At 41.1% G+C, this 20,685-nt stretch overlaps 1 protein-coding gene across 1 annotated transcript in view; it reads right to left on the bottom strand.

Moving 5' to 3' along the window:
- Positions 1-20,685, bottom strand: part of ptprja (protein tyrosine phosphatase receptor type Ja) — a 213,824-nt gene that overhangs the window by 54,847 nt on the left and 138,292 nt on the right. The window contains exons 7-13 of the mRNA XM_078220483.1: positions 20,251-20,517; positions 18,451-18,726; positions 15,432-15,713; positions 12,172-12,444; positions 8,313-8,570; positions 4,072-4,359; positions 3,172-3,318 (exon numbers count right to left, since the gene is read on the bottom strand). Of these exons, the coding sequence (XP_078076609.1) occupies positions 3,172-3,318; positions 4,072-4,359; positions 8,313-8,570; positions 12,172-12,444; positions 15,432-15,713; positions 18,451-18,726; positions 20,251-20,517 (1,791 nt within the window). The remainder of the gene's footprint in view (positions 1-3,171; positions 3,319-4,071; positions 4,360-8,312; positions 8,571-12,171; positions 12,445-15,431; positions 15,714-18,450; positions 18,727-20,250; positions 20,518-20,685) is intronic.

The following is a 20,685-nucleotide window of genomic DNA, read 5'->3' as shown; positions in this document are numbered from 1 at the left end:
GCTGTTGCCACTATGGTGCAGCCATAAGGTTGCAAGCTTTGTGGAACGCCTGGTTATAGATTTGGTTACCCTGGAACTAAACAGTGTGTAGGGATAAAGGGAATAATTGACCACCATGCAGTAAAGACAAAATAAGCAGGAAGTGCAGGAGTCCCCTGAGAGCACCTCATTTTAATTGGATGAAGCGAAAGGACCAAACCCTTGCTCAGTGTAGTCTATAGAAAGATGTAGTGTGACAAATCTGCAAGGAATTTACAGAAAAGTGCAAGAATTGTAGAGGAATTATAAAGGAGGACTTTATAATTATCCGAATATAGACTTTGAAAGTAGTGGCAATATAAAAGGCAGAGATGGCCAAGAGTTTCTAGAGTGTGTTCAGTAGAATCTTCTACAGCAATTATTTTCTCAGTCCAACAAAGAGGAGACATTGCTGGATCGGTTTTTTGGGAATGAGGTGGGGCGAAGTGGATCATGTATCAGTAGGGAACCATCTAGAGGACATGATCATAGCATCATAAGATTTAGTTTGGTTATGGAAAAGGACAAGGAGCAATCTAGACTAAGAATAATTAAATGGGAGAAAACCAACTTCAATAGGATAAGAATGGATCCGGCCCAGATAAATTGGAAGCATAGATTAGCAGGCAAAACTGGAAGTATAATGGTACCTTTAAAGAAGGTAGTTTTTAGACAGTGAAGGTATAACAATATAGATAGCAAATTGGCTGAGCGAGAGGAAACAATAAGTAATGGTGAATGGTTGTTTTGCGGACTGGAGGAATGTTTATAGTGGAGTTCCCCATGAGTCAGTGTTTCCACTTTCATACCTTGGTCTTCATTATGTTAATGACCTAGACAATGGTGTCTCGGACACAATTTCAAAATTTGTGGATGACATGAAACTTAAAACTATTGTGAACTGTGAAGAGGATAGTGTAGAATTTCAAAAGGATATAGACATTTGGTGGAATGGGTGGATAAGTGGGCATATGAAAGTTAATGCAGAGAACTGAAGTTATTCATTTTGATAGGCAGTTTGCAGAGAGACAATATAAAATAAAGGGCACAATTCTCAAGGGGATGCACTAGCAGAGAGACCTTGGTGTATATGTGCACATATCATTAAAGGTGGCAGGATAGATCGAGAGAGCAGTTAATAAAACATAAATCATCCTGGGCTTTATAAATAGGGATACAGAGTACAAAAGCAAAGAACATAGTTAAATCTGTATAAAACGCTGGTTCAGCCTCAGCAGGGGTATCTCATCCAGGGCACCATACTTCAGGTAAAATATGAGGCATTAGAAAGAGAGCAGAAATGATTCATAAGAATGATTCTAAGGATGAGGAACTTTAGTTGCGTACTGAAATTGGAAAAGTTGGGACTTTTCTCCTTGAAGAGAAGGTTATTAGATAGAGGTGTTCAAAATCATGAGGGACAGAGTAGATAGGGAGAAACTATTCCCGCCGGTGGAATCATCAAGAACTAGAGTGCATAGATTTAATGTAGTTGGCAAAAGAAGCAATGGCAACATGAGGAAAAACATTTTCACACAGTGAGTAGTAGGATCTGGAATGCACTTTCTGAATGTGTGATAGAAGCATGTTCAATCGAGACATTCAAGAGGAATTGGGTCATTATCTGAAAAGGAAACAAATTGGAAGACTATGATGAGAAGTTGGGGGAGTGGCATGAAATGAATTGTGTCAGAGGGCTAGCACAGAAATGATAGGTCAAATAGCCTCCTTCTGTGCTGTAACCATTCTTTGATTCTACAATCGACTATGCCCTGTTCCCTTTGGAACCCTAGTAGTTCTGTGTTCAATCAAGTTTAAGTCTGTTTTCCACAGGAAAATAGTGAACACACTGGGCCTTGTCCTTCCCTGTATCAAGGAATTATTTTCTACCTTCAACTTCACCCAAAGTAAGTAGCATTCTGCTCACCATAGGTTTTATGTACGTCAAATCTGCATAGTAATGACTTTTTCAATTAGAAATGGGCAGTAAGTGCTGGCTTTTTTCTTTCACGTGCAATATGTGAATTAGACATGTTGGTCCGAACACCTGATTCTGGTCTCGCTTTCCTGGTCAGCAATATTCCTCACTATCAGTGGAAGCTCACAAAATCAACTTTGATGTACCCAATCGGAAGGGTTTTTACAGCAGCATTGTAATGACAAATCTTAAACATTAATACACAACAAGTTGTAAAAGATGAAAATGTGCTGAGAAAGTCATACAAAACTCTTGCTATTGCTGTGTTTCAGCAGTAGTTTGAGAAAGCTCCAGCTCGTAGCCTGATCTTTAATACTATCGATTGAATGACAAAGAGTTACCCAGGTCATTCCTCCTGCATTGTATCATTTTAAAAAGGTGCTATTCAGCCAAGCTGGTATGCTTGTAAAAATGGAAAGAGGATGGCCAGAAAAGGACCAGATGGTTCATCACACCTGTCCAAGTATGCTTTAACTTCTTCACTCATAAACACTCATCCTGCTACATCTTCCCAACAACCAGTCACACAATGCACTAGGAGGCCAATCTTGGGAGGGGGCAGGGAGAAATAAAATTCGGGGAAATTGTTTACCAACTCTAAAAGCTTGTCAAACAAGTTCCAGCCAATCACAGTGTCTGAGGAGACATCCTCAAATATTTCACCTAACTTTCATAATTGAAAGTGACTTCAGTCACAGTTCATTAGATTTGATGTGGGTGTTAGAAAGTGTGTACTACCTATGAGCCTGAAGACAGTTCCCTCAATGCCTTTCTCTAGACTGTTGATCAAAAACAGAGAATTTGCTGCCTGTAAAAAAGAAATCTACTTTCAACTGGAACGACCTACATTACCTGCCAAAGGTTTGACAAGGTTTTTCAGATTTTCCTGATTCCTGCATGATTCAAGCATTCAGATAATTTGGCAGATGTCATGGGCACCCACAATATTTTTAGAAATGAATCCATCCCCAGGAGTTAGGATTTCTGGCCATCAATCCTTATCTCCTGCACTTCTACAACAAATAAAGCTTAAAAATAAGTTCAGGGACTAAGATATTTGCACCTCTGGTATAATATACGAGATGCAAGTCGACCACGGCCAGGATCATTAGCCGAGTCCAAATCCTCACAGGAGAAGGATGATTATGATTCAATTCAAAAAAGGAAGTACTTACTGCTTTGGTTTTTTGTGACAATCACAGCAATTGATTGGAGTGGTCCATTGTTGGAATTAAATACATCTTTCTGGATGGTGAACTTCACTGTTTTGTGGGTGATTGAAATAACTGATAATCTTAATTTACCAGGAGGATGGAGAGGTCCTGTGAATAAATGAGACAAGTGGTATGAAATGGCACCTCAGATCCAGACTTACCTCTGCTTCTCAATCTGCTCAGCTTGTGTAGTCTCAGCTACACCAGCCGGGAGCAATTCCTGGAACTAGAGCTGCCAGCTAATCTGAATGACTTTTGAGAAAAGGCCATAAATCTAGCTTTAGATCCCAGTGTTCAATTGCTGGGGGTAGCTGGCTGAATTTTGGACAGGTTCCCCACTGACCTTTTAGTGTGTGTGTGTTTGTTCCAAATTATGAAGGTTTTGTTAAAATCAATAAGGAGGAACTGTTTCCATTAATCCCAGAGGACACAAAATAATTGGCAAAAAAAAATCAGTTTTCTTTTACACAGCATGTTATGGTGATTTGGAATGCTCTGCCTCAAAGGGTGGTGGAAACATATTTAATTGTATCTTTCAATACATAATTGAAAAGAGAAACTTCTTTGGGGAAACAGTGAGACTAACTCATTCACAATTGGCACATACAATAGGTTGAATGTCCTCCTTTTCTCCAGTAAGATTTTATGACTCAAAATAGCATCATAACTTTGCTTCATTTAATGAAAGAAGACTCCTGATTAGAACCCTCACAATAAAAGTAAAGTTGGTAGGTGATGGTTTAAAAAATATCTTTAGCAGAATGCATGCCAAAGCTGTCTAAGAATTCTCTTTTGATGCCAGCTCTCTAGTGCCACATTTGTTTGTTAACTGTGAAGAGATTGTGCTGAGTTTATACTTACGTGCAATACCAGAATGACACTCTATACTGGTCGGTGCACTGGGCTGACCACATGATAAAGTGGTGATGTTCACAGAATAATTTGTGAAGAATGTAACATTGGTCAGTGAGAACCATTTCTGTTCTGAGGGACATGTGGAACTGTTGACAGTTAAGATACTATTCCCTGTGGACTTTGCTGCTTCGATATGAAAACCTGTGAAATTTCCACTTGGACAGGTCCAAGTCACATTGAGGATAGGGTCCAGATCCACTCCTTCACATCTCAGGGAAGAAACTGCGGCTGCATCTGCAAGGAATCAAAACTCACATTTATATAACAAGGAAGAATTGAATTTAATTGAAATCAGGAGCTGGGGAAATAAAATTCTGTTACATACCATTCCAATATTTCCTGTGCTTAGGTTCTGACTTCCCCTCACCAGCTTTTGCTCATCTTCTATCCTGAAGACAGTGACTTGCTTAGATACCATTTCAAGAGTATTGATCACTCTCTAGCTTCTCGCTCAAGTAGCTCCCCTGTGTGAACCTAGCTAATGTGCCTCCCTGTTTTACCATGGGGTATCATTTTAACTAAACCTAACTTAATCTCCAATGGATAACTAGGATGAGGAGGTTTAGCTGATTTTTTTTCCTGTTCTCTAGCCCAGGTGCTCCAAGATTAGTTTCTGCATCTTCTGGCTAACCTGAGATTAGTTTACTCAGTCGTGGCCATGAATTTAACCTGGACACTTTCTATATGTGAAGTTAAATATCCTAATTTCGAGTGTATTTGCCTATTAAAATCAGGAAAGGCATATCTGCACTACTAATGAACGATCAGCATTCAGCAACAATGTAATCTAAAAGTTAGGTGAGTATGGAGCTTCGCTTCAGTTGAGTGAGTGTGGCAAAAACAGATTTTCACATTTTTGTATTTCGACTTTATTCCATTTTAGTCCTTGACTGGTGTGGGAGGGCAGAGTTTATTTAGCCTTGTTACTCCACATGTTGCACCATTAGTTTAAAAGTTTCATTCACTCAGCAAAATGGCTAATTATTCATTTTTGCCAATCCCTTTCATAATCCTCAAAACAACAATCGTGGCATTGCCCAACTTCTTTTATGGTGAGACCATGTCACATTGACATAATCACCATTTCATAATCCACTCCTTACTTCCTCTCAGTCATTTTGGTTGCTCTACTCACAGCTACAAAATCATTTTTGTACTCCGGTGACCAAAACTACACACACTGTTCCAGGTACGTACAAACCAATGATTTCTAAAATGGCAGAATTCTCTCCCTACTTGACTCAATTATTACTATTAATACAATCAAACATTCAATTTTCTTTATATCCTGTCTCTGAACATTATTGCAATATCTTACATTTATTTTCAATCAGAACCCCACACTCCTATCATTTACCATTCGTGTTTTTTCCATTTAATTAATGGTCTCTTCCTCTATTTTAATCTCATGTGAAGCACTTTGCTTTTCGCTACATTAAATTTTACCCGTCACTGGTCTGCCCAATTCCCAAGTATATTCAAATCCTGCTCAGCTTTGAACTCTACACATTGGTGAGTTTTGTGTTTTCAGCCAATTTTGTCATTTTGCCACAGTCTGAGCCCAAAATCACATATGAAGATGTTAAACAATAGATATCACAAGACAGGCACCCTTTGGGACTCCATTTCTAACATGCTGCCAGGCTAAGAATGATCCCTGTACCTCTCCACACTGGATTCTATCAGTCACTCAACTACACAGCCTTTGATAAATATTTCCATTGATTTCCACATCCTTTATTTTCAGCAATCAATTCATTAACCTAATTCCATGCTAAATAAACAAACTTTAAACTAGTCCACAGGGAAGACACAAAAATATCTAGTATTGAAGGTGTTAGAACCATATCTTCCAGGTCAATGTTTTCTTTTAAAATAAGGAAGGACATTGCATTATCTGGACACTTGGAAGCTGACATAGATGTTTTTTTAAAAAGTGTCGTAAGTTCTCCTTGGTTCGTCAACAAGCATGCCTTTTCTAGGAAACCACATGATTTCAACTACCAGACCAACATGATTCTTGATGGGGCGAGCTGCTTGCTTATTCGAACTGAAAATTGCTGAGGGGAGGTCAGAGAATCATGCCCTACATGGATCAATTCAAATACAAATGAGATACATTTCTGTTAAAAAAAACATATCTACGATCTGGTATAAGATTAATCTGAGAGATGACATTTGGTAATTTTAGCAACAAAATTGAAAATATGCGATACATGTTTGGTGCATGGGCAGTGTGGGAAGTGTCTCTGACTGCCAGTTTCTCAGTCTGGGAAAAAGCTCAATCAGTTACTGTGGCAGTATGAGAGGCTGAAGCTCTCTTAGAATGCATATTACAAGAGACGGTCAGTCTATAGGCAGAATGAGGAAGTGAAGAAGCAAAATGTGAGACCATCCATGGAGGTAGGAAGAGGGGATAGCATAGGGGTCTTCTAGGTGTGTTGAATTTACAAACAAGTATTCAGTGCTGAATACAACAATTTGGAGGTGGCTGATGGCAAGTAAAGCCACAGCACTGAAGAAAGAAGTTAAAAATAGAAACAAAGAACTTCAGGGCTTTCATAGTTAGGGGAATGAACATTTGTTTTCTAGCTGTAATCAAGAGTTCCAAATGGTTTGTTACTTCATAAAGATCAGGTTTGGGAGTGTCAGGAAATAGGCACAAAGTATTTTGTCTTAGAACAGAAAGGTGAGGGTAGATAATATGCAAGGTTGAGATAATTAGGACATAGGGACTAACCAGGTAACATAGGTGAAGGATTTCATCTGAAAAGTACTAGGGGCAATGTCTTCAATGCTTCGGTGGCCATTACTGATATGGCTCAGGGGAGGGAGAAAAATATGATGATTAAGTCACAAAAATGTGAATTCAGAATGCTTTATAACAAAATTAGGGAATGAGAAGCATTAATGACAATGGGATGCATATAACAGCTTAAGTTTGGAGAAGTCAAGCAAAGTATTACAGGTTATAATAAATTAGAAGACGACAAAAAAAGAGAGAATTAAATAATGGAGCCTCCATTTTAAAGTCATACAATCTCTCCTTATTTCTATATCTTCCATATAAATTCCTATACCCACATTTATAATGAAAACTGCCTATGTAAACTTATTGCATGTCACACGTCCACTGAGGATGCCATTTTCCATGTGTGAATAGAGTAACTTATAATTGGAGGGACTGACAAGAAGTGAGTGCTTTTCCAATATTACTATCACAAACATGAAATGGCTGTGATAGGTCACACTATACAGATGTGGGTCATTCAGAGCACAGGAAATGTGAAGTGAGGGCAGAGAAAATGGCAAGGTGAGTTTGTAAGGTAAAGGATCATGAAAAAAACACAACAGTGGGATTAGCGTTTGATTTATTTACTTAAGGGGTGATAAAGAATGATGGGCTGAATTAACTCTGGTAAAGGTCTGTGATTTATGAGCACCATGTTCTGATTTAACGGAAGGTACCATGTTAGAAAGCAAAGTAGTAACATTAGAAATGCCTGCAATAAACTTCAAATATATGTTACAAAGAAAAATTACTAAATATCATTGACACCAAAATGAATATTGCTTCTCCTCTTGAATTGGGGCTCAATTTTAGATCTCAGATGTTTCCCCAGAATAGCTTCTCAAGTGTGGTAACAATAAATTGGCTTTTACTTGCAGCTCTATTGGATTGGATGCTGTTTGGAAAGAGGGAAGTCCTGAAAGAGTTGCGACCTTGTAAAATGTACTTTGGATCAAAAGGGTAATCCCTACTTTAACTCTATGGGTATGTTTACTAGCCTTGTACGTAATTGTCTTAGACCATTATAATCTGTTTGTGTACACGTGCCTTTTCTTTATTGCAATAAACAATCTTTAATAAATGTTATATTACTGTTCTCACTGGGTATCACACAGGGCTCCTTTCACTCACCACTCCTGCAGACAAAACTATATATCACCACTTGGTGTTTCCAAGTTGGGGACACCCTCCCTGCTCTTGTTTTCATGCAATGAAGCTAGCCTCTTCTTGCGTGCTTCATGTCCCCTATAAACAAACTTTTTTTGGGTGAATGCATGCATGTGGGTACATGTATAAATGGTTGAGCAGAATTGGAATAATTACTTGTCTTAGACCCCTGATGATACAAAGTTTAGGACAAACATATTGACAAGTAATTGGAGGCTTTGGCACTTACCAGTGCAGTGGTCCAAGCTGACAGAGTTTCCTTCAGTACCATTTGCCAAGGTGAAGACGGTAAATTTGAATTTACGTCCTGGCAGCAAGCCACTGACAGTAGCAGAATTGGTGTCGACTGTTTTATTGCTAGGCGGATTCCCATCTGTTTGCACTCTGTATTTGTAACTCTTCTTGTACTCAAGTGGCTCATCCCATGTCAGATTTATAGAGGTGGTGTCGCTATTTACAGTATTGAGATTTCTAATGGGGTTTGGTTCTGGAAACAAAAAATCAAGTTAGAGATTATCTGGTGTTTATTGCTCCCTTGTTTAATTTTCCTCCCCACTTCATCCTAACTTGCTGATGGAAAGGAACCTGCTGTTATTAGCCATTGCCAATGCTACTGTTGATTGGACTTGCATCCTTCAGTATACTCAGATACATCTGATCCAATCCCGGTGACCTTTAACTTTAAATATTGCCAGTCTTTTTAATACCTCCTAATCATCAAATTTTAGCCAACCCAGTGGTTCAACTACCTCTTTTCTCACTTTGACCTTGGTGGCATTCCGATGCTTGGTAAAGACAAATGCAAAGTAATAATTTAATATCTCAGGTATGCCCTCTGCCCCTGCATAAATCTCTCATCAGTCTTACTCCTCCTTTTCCCACTCTTAATATTTATACCTCAGTTGAAGAATTGGATTCCCTTTTATGTTGGCTTCCAGTATCTTCTCATACTCTCTCTTTGTTGCTCTTATTTCCTTTTCGATTTCACTGTTGAACTTTCTATATTCAAAGATGTGCGGGTTAGGTTGATTGGCCATGCTAAAAAATTGCCCTTGGTGTCCTGAGATGCGTAGGTTAGAGGGATTAGTGGATAAATATGTAGGGATATGGGGGTAGGGCCTGGGTGGGATTGTGGTCGGTGCAGACTCGATGGGCCGAATGGCCTCTTTCTGTACTGTAGGGATTCTATGATTCAGCCTGGATTTTACTTGTATTATCAAAATAGACTTCTCAAATGTATCTTTTCTGCTTTTTCCTGCCCTCTCATTTGTCATGCAGGGAGCTATCTTTCTGACTTACTTGTTCCCCTTATGGGAATGCATCTCCACCATTCCCAAATAATCTACTGCTCAAGTGTTCCAATCCAAATTTGTTTGGGTCAAACCAGTAATTACTCCACTGAATCCCCTCCCAATTAATTTTTACCCTGGATTGCTCTTTGTCCTTTTCCATAGCTGACCTAAACTTGATGGCACAATAATCAATGTCCCCTAAATGTTACCCTACTGACACTTCCCCACTTGTCTCAATTCATTCTCCAGAACTAGAGACAATAGGCTGGATTCTCCAACCTCGCCTGGGGTTGAGATTTTCCAGTCCCACTGCAGTGAACGGGGATTTGACTGAGCGCCAAATTCTCTGTTCTTGCTGGCAGCGGCAGCAGGGCATGAATGGATGGAGAATTCTGGCCAATTTCTCTCTCATTAGACTAGGATTATTTTGCTATAGAAAACTGTCCTGACCGTACTCTAGAAACTCTTCTCCATCTCTTCTCTTTACACTAATACTATTCCAGTCTATATCTGGATCATTAAAGTCTGCGATTATACCTACTCTATAGTTTGTGCACCTCTGTAATTTCTTGCAAATTTGTTCCTGTAAATCTTTCCTTCCAGTTTGTGAATACAACCAGATGTGTAAATAGCACTTTCTTAGTTGTATGCAAATAGATTCTGTCCTTGACCCCTCTAGGACATTCTCTCTCTTCAGCATGTTACAATTCTTCTTAGTCAATATCACCCCATCTCCTTTATTTATCTATCTTTTCATAAAACCCAATAATATTTAGTGCCCAGTTTTGCTCTTTTTGAGCTAGGTCTCCAATGAGACATGACATCACATTTCCACATGGCTGTCTGCGTGTGCAGCTCCCATCCTTATTTATTGCATTCTGTACATTCACAAACATGCAAAATAAACGTAATTCAGACCTTACTGCACTTCCTCTTACCCAACCTAATACCTTACATTTGAATATGGCTGAAGAGAAAAATGTTGCCAAAGCCTTGCAGTACTGATGTGTTGCCAGGTAAACAGGTATCCCAGTGATTGGCTGAATGAATCAAACAGCATTCCTTTGGTTGTTCATAATAGGCAGAGTACAGACTGTACTCAACCAGCCTGTACTTATAAAACCCAAAACAAAACATCCACTGCTGGATGTGATTCCACAATTGCACTCAACCAGCCAGCACTTGCAAAACCCCAAACAGAACATCTATTGTTAGATGAAAGCAAATTACTGCGGATGCCGGAATCTGAAACCAAAAGAGAAAATGCTGGAAATTCTCAGCAGGTCTGGCAGCATCTGTAAGGAGAGAAATGAGCTGACGTTTTGAGTCCAGACGACCCTTTGTGCAACACTTGCTGAACAATTCTGAGTGCACTAATAGCTACGTTAACAATTTAGGATAAACAGTTGAGCTCGTAATGTAGTTTTATTTGTGATGCACTATCAATCAAGCAAAGACTAGTTTGTATGCAAGAACAAATAGGCTTTTATTAGCAAAAGACTTGGAGCACACTCATGCCGATGAACTGGTCCAGACTGAGGCAGGGGGTGGGGAGCAGTCGCCTTTATACCTGGACCAGGGGGGGAGGAGTCCCGGGCAGGGCCGGCAGGGACGTGTCCAGGCATGTCACACACACAGGCAAGAAGCTAACAGTGGTTTACCACAATTTGCTTGGTTAGAAGCAACATCCATTCATCCACAGGGGCATGATCTCTTGTGGCTTTATTCAATTACCCAGAAGCATGGGGAGCCTATGGTTCCCAGTTGTCTTTTCTAAAACAATCCCTCAGTTTATTACAGTTGACTTGCCAACCAATCAGCACCCTGTTCTCCTGTAGTATAAATTGTTGTGATTGTTTGAAATTTGTCCTGCTGAGTGCCAAACAAAAGCTTCAATATGATATCTCACTTTTCAACAGTATTCAAGCTCTTAACTACCAAGTGGCCGTATTATATTTTTACACTAGTGCCACCTGTCTCTCCCAATTATTTATGCACCTTGTTTTTCCTCTCTAATGCTGCATCCTGATTCCCCTTGTCAAGTTAAACCTTCCCCAACGGTACTAGTAAAATTGGTCCCAGCTGTGGTTAGTTACAGCCCGTCTTGGGTATACAGGTGCCAACTCCCCAGAACCGATTCCAACATCCTGGGAATCTAACTTTGTGTCTCCAGTCATGTATTCATTTTCTCTGTCCTCCAACTTTTATACTCAAGGGCACATGCCACAGAACTAAAATGGAGATTGCTACCTTTGAAGTCTGGCTTGCTAGTTCCTTCTGTGACAGCATTCCCAAAATGTCAGAAACATTATCCTGGGTCATTTTAGGTATGAGACTGCAACCTGACATTGTCAGCTATAGCATCAACACATACTGCATTGTTTAATGTTCAGCACGTCAAGAAGATCCATGGCACAACTCAAACTCAATTATGCATTGGCAGATTTCAAGAAGGAGCCAACTGTTTATTTTCCAGATAAATATTCTGGTAGGAAATGTTAACTTTTGGAGACACAATCTTGAGCTACCGGTTACTAATTATGGAAAATTCCACCATTCCAAGGACAAAGATGAAGAAACAAGAGTTGAACCTGTTTTGTTCATTACAAGAAACTGACAATAATTGTAGATGTAATTAACTTTTTAAATCTACTTCATCCAATTAGACCACACTATTTCAATGATCTGCTAAATTCGGTTGATGGAGAACAAACATAAGAAAAACATTTTCTTTCATATAAATAGCCAAACAAAAGTTCCACTCTGCCATATAGGGAAAGAACACAGGATACTTACGTGTGTAAAGAGTCTCTGACACAGTACTGCTGTTCAAATTTTCACGGATAGTGGTAAAAACAGTTATGATGTACTGGGTTCCAGAGCTGAGGTCAAAGATAATAGATTTGTTATCTTCTACAGAGCGAGATATTACATTTGCTGCATGTGCCGCCCTGTAGGTAACAGTAAAGTTGTATGTCCCGATATCCATATTTTCAGGCCTTGGCCAGCCAAACTCAATGGTGGAGTTATTGAAGTTAGTCACCACTATGATTCCAGGTGGAGAGGGAACTGTAGAAGAAATAAAGTTATATCCTGGAACATTTTTCATGAGAAAAACATGGAATTTGCATATTTCAGAAGCTGCAATGACTTTTAGCACCTTAAATATGGTTCTTCAATGGCAGTACTGGTTGCTATATATCCCAAGATGCAATAATATAGCCACATCTGTGGCCACAATCCCAAAAAAACTTTCATTTTAGCATTTCAAAAGTAATTAAATTGCATATTTTAGACTGTAGATACTGGTTTGATTAGTAAGTTTGCGGACGACACAAAGGTTGGTGGATTTGCGGATAGCGGTGAGGACCATCAGAGGATACAGCAGGATATAGATCAGTTGGAGACTTGGATGGAGGTTAATCAAGACAAATGTGAGGTAATGCATTTTGGAAGATCTAATACAGATAGGAAATATACAGTAAATGGCAGAACCCTTAAGAATATTGATAGGCAAAGGGATCTGGGTGTACAGGTACACAGGTCACTGAAAGTGGCAAAGCAGGCGGAGAAGGTAGTCAAGGCAGCATACGGCATGCTTGCCTTCATTGGCCGGGGCATTGAGTTTAAAAATTGGCAAGTCATGTTGCAGCTTAGTTAGGCCGCACTTGGAATATAGTGTTCAATTCTAGTCATCACACTACCAGAAGGATGTGGAGGCTTTGGAGAGGGTACAGAAAAGATTTACCAGGATGTTGCCTGGTATGGAGGGCATTAGCTATGAGAAGAGATTGGAGAAACTTGGTTTGTTCTTACTGGAACAACGGAGATTGAGGGGCGACCTGATAGAAGTCTACAAGATTATGAGAGGCATGGACAGAGTGGATAGTCAGAAGCTTTTTCCCAGGGTGGAAGAGTCAATTACTAGGGGACACAGGCTTAAGGTGCAAGGGGCAAGGTTTAAAGGAGACGTACGAAGCAAGTTTTTACATAGAGGGTGGGGGTGCCTGGAACTCGTTGCCAGGGGAGGTAGTGGAAGCGGATACAGTAGTGACTTTCAAGGGGCATCTTGACAAATGCATGAATAGGATGGGAATAGAGGGATACGGTCCCCGGAAGGGTAGGGGGTTTTAGTTAAGTCGGGCAGCATGGTCGGTGCAAGCTTGGAGGGCCGAAGGGCCTGTTCCTGTGCTGTAATTTTCTTTGTTCCTTAACAATTACAATGGAAACCTGTCAGATTGGCTAATCTTGTGGTCTATGACTTGGTGTGTCAGAGGAAGCTGCTCTAGGAGTTGATCCTGCTGTAATGTGTTCTGAGCCAGTGAAAGATTTTGAAAATATTATTTTGAAAATATTAGATTTTGAAAAGATTTTGAAAATAGGGGCGGCACGGTAGCACAGTGGTCAGCACTGCTGCTTCACATCTCCAGGGACCTGGGTTCGATTCCCGGCTTGGGTCACTGTCTGTGGAGTTTGCACATTCTCCTCGTGTCTGCGTGGGTTTCCTCCAGGTGCTCCGGTTTCCTCCCACAGTCCAAAGATGTGCGGGTTAGGTTGATTGGCCATGCTAAAATGGCCCCTTAGTGTCCTGAGATGCGTAGGTTAGAGGGATTAGTGGGTGAATGTGTAGGGATATGGGGGTAGGGCCTGGCTGGGATTGTGGTCGGTGCAGATTCGATGGGCCAGATGGCCTCTTTCTGCACTGTAGGGTTTCTATGATTCTATGATATTTTTACATTTTGACTGTTATAGAATCATCATAGAATCCCTACAGCGCAGAAGGAGCCATTCGGCCCACCGAGTCTGCACTAACAATAATCCCACCTAGGACCTATTCCCGTAACCCCACATATTTTACCCTGCTAATCCCCCTGACACGAGAGTCAATTTATCATGGCCACTCAACCTAACCTGCACACCTTTGAACTGTGGGAAGAAACCAGAGCACCCAGAGGAAACTCATGCAGACACGGGGAGAATGTGCAAACTCCACACAGACAGTGACCCGAGGTCGGAATTGAACCTGGGTCCCTGGTGCTGTGAGGCAGCAGTGCTAACCACTGTGCCGCCCTTAACCTTCTGTTAATAACTTGGAGCATTGAAAAGGAGGGGGAGATAATATGGCAAAGTACAGAGAGGCCAGGGTCATGCTTGTGAACCATGTTTGGCTCAGCAGTCACCCAAGCTGCATCTCGTTTCTCCAGTGTGAAAGGAGGATGCATCATACATAGGAAATGGTTTCAGACAAAATAATATTTTGGGGCTTGGATAATAGAGTAAAAAAAATGAATGGAAAGATGTTGCATTTATTCCAGTTGCAAAAACAAAAAGCCAAGGGTAGAACAGTTGGAGGAAGCACACCAGCATAATTTACACCATTTAACAGGGTTTTAGTTTTTTTTAGTTTATTTATTAGTGTCACAAGTAGGTTTACATTAACACTAATGACGTTACTGTGAAAATCCCTTCGTCATCACACTCCGGCGCCTGTTTGGGAATATGGGGGGAGAATTTAGCATGGCCAATGCACCTAACCAGCACGTCTTTCAGACTGTGGGAGGAAACCCATGCAGAACATGGGGAGAAAGTGCAGACTTCACACAGACAGTGACCCAAGCCGGGAATCGAACTTGGGTCCCTGGCACTGTGAGGCAGCACTGCTAACCACTATGCCACTGGGGATGAAATGCAAGTTGGTTGGATTTGAAAAATAATCGTCTATAGCAACACCTTTTATATGAAAGAAAAGTGTAGTTCAGGATGAAATGTTCAGCCAAGTGGAGGGAGCAGCTGGGTCTCTGTCTAAGAAAGCAGAGAGTCTGGACGATGTTCAAGAGGTGTCTGCTGGGGCTGAAGAATCTAATTTTGTCAAAGTGGCAGAGGCAATCAGAAAAGTTGCGAACATATGTGGGTAAAGACTGGGTATGGTGAGAAAGAATATAGTTAGGATCTGGGGAAACTAAGTAAGTACAACAGCCCAGTTGCGGTTTGATTCTTCATAAATTTGGAAAGAAAATTTTGATACGAAGGACAATTCTAATGTGCCCTATACTTACTTGTGGCTTGTGTTACAGGATCTGACATTATGTGATGGGGCCCACTTATTGTTGTCACCTTTACAAGGTACAATCTTCCAGGGCGCAGGCTGCTGAACACTACGCTCTTTGTTGATGATGAGACAGTGGTACTGTTCATGAATGCTGCTGGATTTTGAGAATCTTCAATGGCAATGAAGAAGTCCTCAACACGCCCTGGCGGATGGATCCAGGAAACGGTCAGTGAAGCAGTTGTGTTCTCATTGCTCAGACTGATATTTTCCAATGGTATTTTCACAGGTTCTGTTTAGAAATAAAATAATATTATGGCAGGACAGTGGATGGTAATGTCAGAGAAACTTGGCAGTTAGTGCCTTAAAGAGGGTTGTGTCCTTTCCTTCCCCCTAATCCTATTCTGCTTGCTGGACTTAGGCAGGAGTTGCAGTGCTTGGTCAGAAAAGTTTAGAAAACCTGGGAAGAAATGGGCAGTAGCGTTATGTCTGAAAAATCAGTGTGGGCAGTAGCAATGCACCCAGCATTGCCACTGACTGGAAGACCTCGGCTATTATGTTCTCTAAGAAAACCAATCATCAATAAATTAAACAGAAAATGGCAGGGGAACAGGCACTGGAACTATAATAAAATATTAGAGGGAAGCTTATTAAATCAAAATGTAATTCCCAGGGGTGATGATGCACCCCGGCCCCCACCAGTCACGGAAGGCCTGAATTGTACATCGCGTATTCCTTCTCCAAGGCCACCAGGCACAAATGTAGAGGAGCAGTCAGGTCAGACAACTCCCTTGGCCACCCACTACCTGGGCCAGTAATGGCCACCTCGGCAATTGCAGTAAGAAAACCAATAATCATTAAATTAAACAAAAATGACAGGGGTAACAGCTCTCTGATGGGGCACTAAGTAAAAAATATTAAAAGGAAACTTAACTTATTAAATTAAAATGTCATTCTGTGGGCTGATGATGCACCCAGCTCCTAAGGCACAGAAAGTCTGAAGCATACTGGTAGACACCAGGTGCTCCTTCTCCAAGGACACCTGGCCTTTCCAAGGACAGCCGGCCTAAGCGCAGAGCCAGATATGGATGATTTCATGACCATTTGCTGCCCAGCCCTGTTAATGGCCACATGACCAGGAAAAGGAGCAGGCTTATGAGGCCCTCCACCCTCCTCGCCCCTCTCCACACAGGGTGGCTGAAGGTTAGGAACATGGGGCTGACGTGCAAACAAAAGTTGAGGAGCAGTCCCTTCAAATAGCTAGAAAGTGCTGCAACCTTGGGTAATCTACATCAGCATAGAATACCGACACCCCTTGGCTGCAGAAAAGACATGTCGTTTGGGAGTCCATGAACCATCTCAACTTATCGTTGCATGGCACTGCTGCATGCAACAGCTTCAACATCAGGTCCCTGATGGAAAACAGGAGGATTCCCATGTAGATTGCACCTCACTGAGGACCTCTCCCACCCGACAGTAGAACAGAATGCCAAGTTGTGTCCTGATGATAGAGGAAGGAAAGGAGGTGCAGCAGCAGGCCATATTGAAACCCTTCCGCGTCGAATGGAAAGACACGAAGGGAATTTCCTCAAGATGGTTCAATTTATGGGCTGCAGCTCAAGGGAGGTGTTGGGATGCAGGACAAATGTGGAATTCCATCCAAATGGGGGTCAGCTCGGACGAGAGTTTGCCACACGCTTGAACTGTCTTGAAGCTAGGCCATTATACTTTTTATTTAATTAAACAAATGATCAATAAATTAAACAAAAATGAGAGGCGCTGACAACCCCTGAAGGGACACTGTAATTAAAACAAAACTCAAAGGAAACTTAATTAATTAAATCAAAATGTCATTCCCAGAGTGATGATGAACCCCAACTCCCATGGTGCCTATCCGTGTTAGGCCATTATATGTGCACACGTCATTATCCATAGAGCTCCCCTTACCTTTACCACTGACCCCAATTTATATAATTAATAGTTAGCACTGGAAATGGGAGCTTTGCTATTTCAGCACCCAGTGTCTACACTGACTGGATCAAGCTGGGACACTTACTGCTAAGCAAAGCTCCCATCTTCATTGTTCCATTTCCAGGACAAACATAGCATGGGTTGGGTACAGAGTAAATCTCCCACTTGGCCATCCCGACAACTTGGCCAGCTGAACCTGGTATGCCCTGCTATGCTGATAATCTCTCGGATACATGGAACATGAGGTAGGGTCTAGTGCACAGTGTCAATCCTCCCATCCATTCAAGTCTACTCAAAATTGTATTTTTTTCACAATTGTACGGGAAAGAATTGCAATTCTACTCATTCATCTTTAACAGAATAAATCACCTCTAAATGTTAACTTCCATGACTAAATACATTCTGGAGTTGTTTTCTCTCCCCATTTCAGGCCTCCCCAGATTGCAAGATACTTGAGGTTCACAACAGCAGTATGTGTGACTGTCTCAACCATTTTCCCTTCTTCCTCTTTCGAGCACTTGGTAATGTGACTGACAATCAACAAACATTTCCACAAGTGCCTAACCGAGATTCAAACTCTTAAGTGTTCTGTGATTCCACCATTGTGAGCTTCTGTGCACTTCATCCAATTCTGATACCAAAAGTCTTTTGAAAGTGTTGAAAGCTACAGTGACCCCATTCTGACCTGGCGTCAGGTGATATGTAATATGTCTGGGCCATGGATCAAACTCTCTATCATTTCTGCATTTTGTATTTCTCTCCTTGCATTAAATCTTTATGAAGTGTTTCAAATGAGGAAATAAAGTCATTGGGTAGTTGTGAGGGCAGAATAACAGCCTAAAGCCATTAGTACAGACTTCCCTACACCTCCTGTTTTGATGTTAATAACCCATATTGGTATATAGTTTAAAGACAGCAGAAGCTTTCAATTATTCCATTGTCCATTCACTATTAACATTCCCATTAAGTGAACATCCACAGCTTGACTGTAGGCAAACCCAACAGTCTTCATCAGCTATCTATCTATACAAAGTTGAAGCAGAAGTCTAAGTGGTTACCTGTGTAATTGGATACAACAACTGGATCTGCTTCAGTTCCATCCTCCGTCAGAGTGATAATGGTAAATGTGTAGTTGGTTCCAGGTGTCAGTCCCACCACATGAAGAGTTTCATTCGTTATGGTTTGATTTCCATTATTACCCGTGGGTGCTGGGTTTCCATCTGTCAGCACCCTAAAACGATACTCAGGTTTATATTGGTCCGGCCTTGTCCAACGCAGAATTATGCCGTGTGTGTTCATCTGTGCTACTTGTAAGCTGTTAACAGGGTTTGGTTCTGTTGAGGAAAGTGAATAAACAAATATGTGTGCATATGAACAAGGACACAGCCACTTCAGGGTCATTGCATGATCTTTCAATATTCAAATCAATCTTCATATTGAGGATTCCACCATGTTGTGTGGCACTACCACTGTACTAAATGGGATAGATTTTGAACAGATCTGGCAACTCAAAGCTAGGTATCCATTTGTGCACTGGGCTATCTGCAGCAGTAGAACTATATTTAATCGCAATCTGTAACCTCATCACCCACATATCCATAATTCTATCATTACCATCAAGCCAGGGAATCAACTCTGGGTCAATGAAAAATGCAGGAGGGCATGCCAAGAGCAGCAACATGCCTACCTGAAAATGAGGTGTCAACTTTGTGAAGCTAAAACATAGGACTACTTATGTGCCAAACAGAATAAACAGTTTGCTATTAACAGAGCTAGGTGATTCCCACAACCAACAAATCAGATCAAAGTTCTGTAGTCCTGTCACATCTGGTCAGGAATGACAGTGGATAATTAAACAACAAACGGGAGGAGGAGGCTTCACAAATATCTCCTTCCTCAGTGATGGAAGGAGATAAGCCTGTTTCATGTATAAGGACAGCAGGCTTCTTCAGTCTGACTCTGTGATGAGCTTTATTGATGTCAATAAAAATGGTAGCCTACAGTGCTTGCCTCATGGCAGAGTCATACTATGGCAAGCTAGATATTACACTTCGCAAGATTGAATTTTCACAACTCAAACAGAACCCAGCATATCAATGCAAAACACAAGGCTGAAGCATTTGTAACCATCTTCAACCAAAGTAGAGTGAATGATCCACGTGGGCCCTTTCCTGAGGTCTCCAGATGTCAAGCTTCAAGCCAATTAGAAAAACTCCATGCGATATCAAGAAACAACCAAAGACACTGCATACGGCTAAGGCTAAGGGCTATGCGATAATACTGAGGCCTTGTGATCCAGAACTAGCTACATCCTTAGCCAACTGGTTCCAGGAAACTACAACACTGGTGACAACTTGCACTAGCTATGGTTTTCCAAAATTCCTTAGATTCAGGAATGGCCTCGGGAAGTTGCAAACGTTACACAGCTTTTCAAGAAAGGAGGGAGAGAGAAAACAGTGTGACTGATTAAGCACCTCAGATGCAATTTGCCTTTCTTTTCAGAACTTTAAATCAACAGTAACAATGCATAGTGCTGTGCTTCTGACAGCTGCCACTATCACCTTCTAGCCTGTTCATTCTTCCTGTTCTCAGCTTTGAAAATCTTCATCTATTCCTGTCTTGCCCGTTAATGAGCTCTTCGAGGAGCTTTGCATGTAGTTAATTGGAGGTGTGCAGGTGCCAGTAACTCCCACCCTTCCTTCACTTTGAAAGTTGCAACACGTTGCCAAGGCATCCGAAGATTGGCATTCCACTTCGGAGGGCTACTTTCACTGCACACCCGTGTGGATCCTGCCCCTACAATTAGAAATCCAGCCCTCTTTGGCAACACCAATTATCACATTCCTTGTTTCACTTACTGGTGAACTGAATTTTCGACACAAAGGCACTCTGCCATTGTCCAGGTCCAATGGTGGCCACATAAATTGTATAGTTAGTCCCAGAAATAAGATTTGAAATTGTTGTGACGTTTCTAGTTGCTGTCATAGACTCAGTAACAGAATCATTGCGGTAGGTGACATTGAAGGTATAGCGTTCATTATCCATGTCTGCAGGTTCTCCCCAGTTTAATGAGATAGAATTGGTGCTGAATGCAGTCACATGTATGCTTCCAGGCTTGCTGGGAACTAAGATTAAAAAGAAATATAAAAACGTTATTTCACCTGTGCCAGTGCAAACAGATTTCTAAATGATTTTTAGATGTTTCGCAACTTGACGTTGTTTGATTTGGAAATGCTGATTTGAAGCATTATTTGAAGTGGCCAAGACTTAGGACATTATCAACTTTGTCAATA

This window comes from Mustelus asterias, chromosome 9 (assembly GCF_964213995.1).
Source record: "Mustelus asterias chromosome 9, sMusAst1.hap1.1, whole genome shotgun sequence".
Lineage (NCBI taxonomy): Eukaryota > Metazoa > Chordata > Chondrichthyes > Carcharhiniformes > Triakidae > Mustelus > Mustelus asterias.
This window is presented reverse-complemented; position numbering and strand designations above follow the sequence as displayed.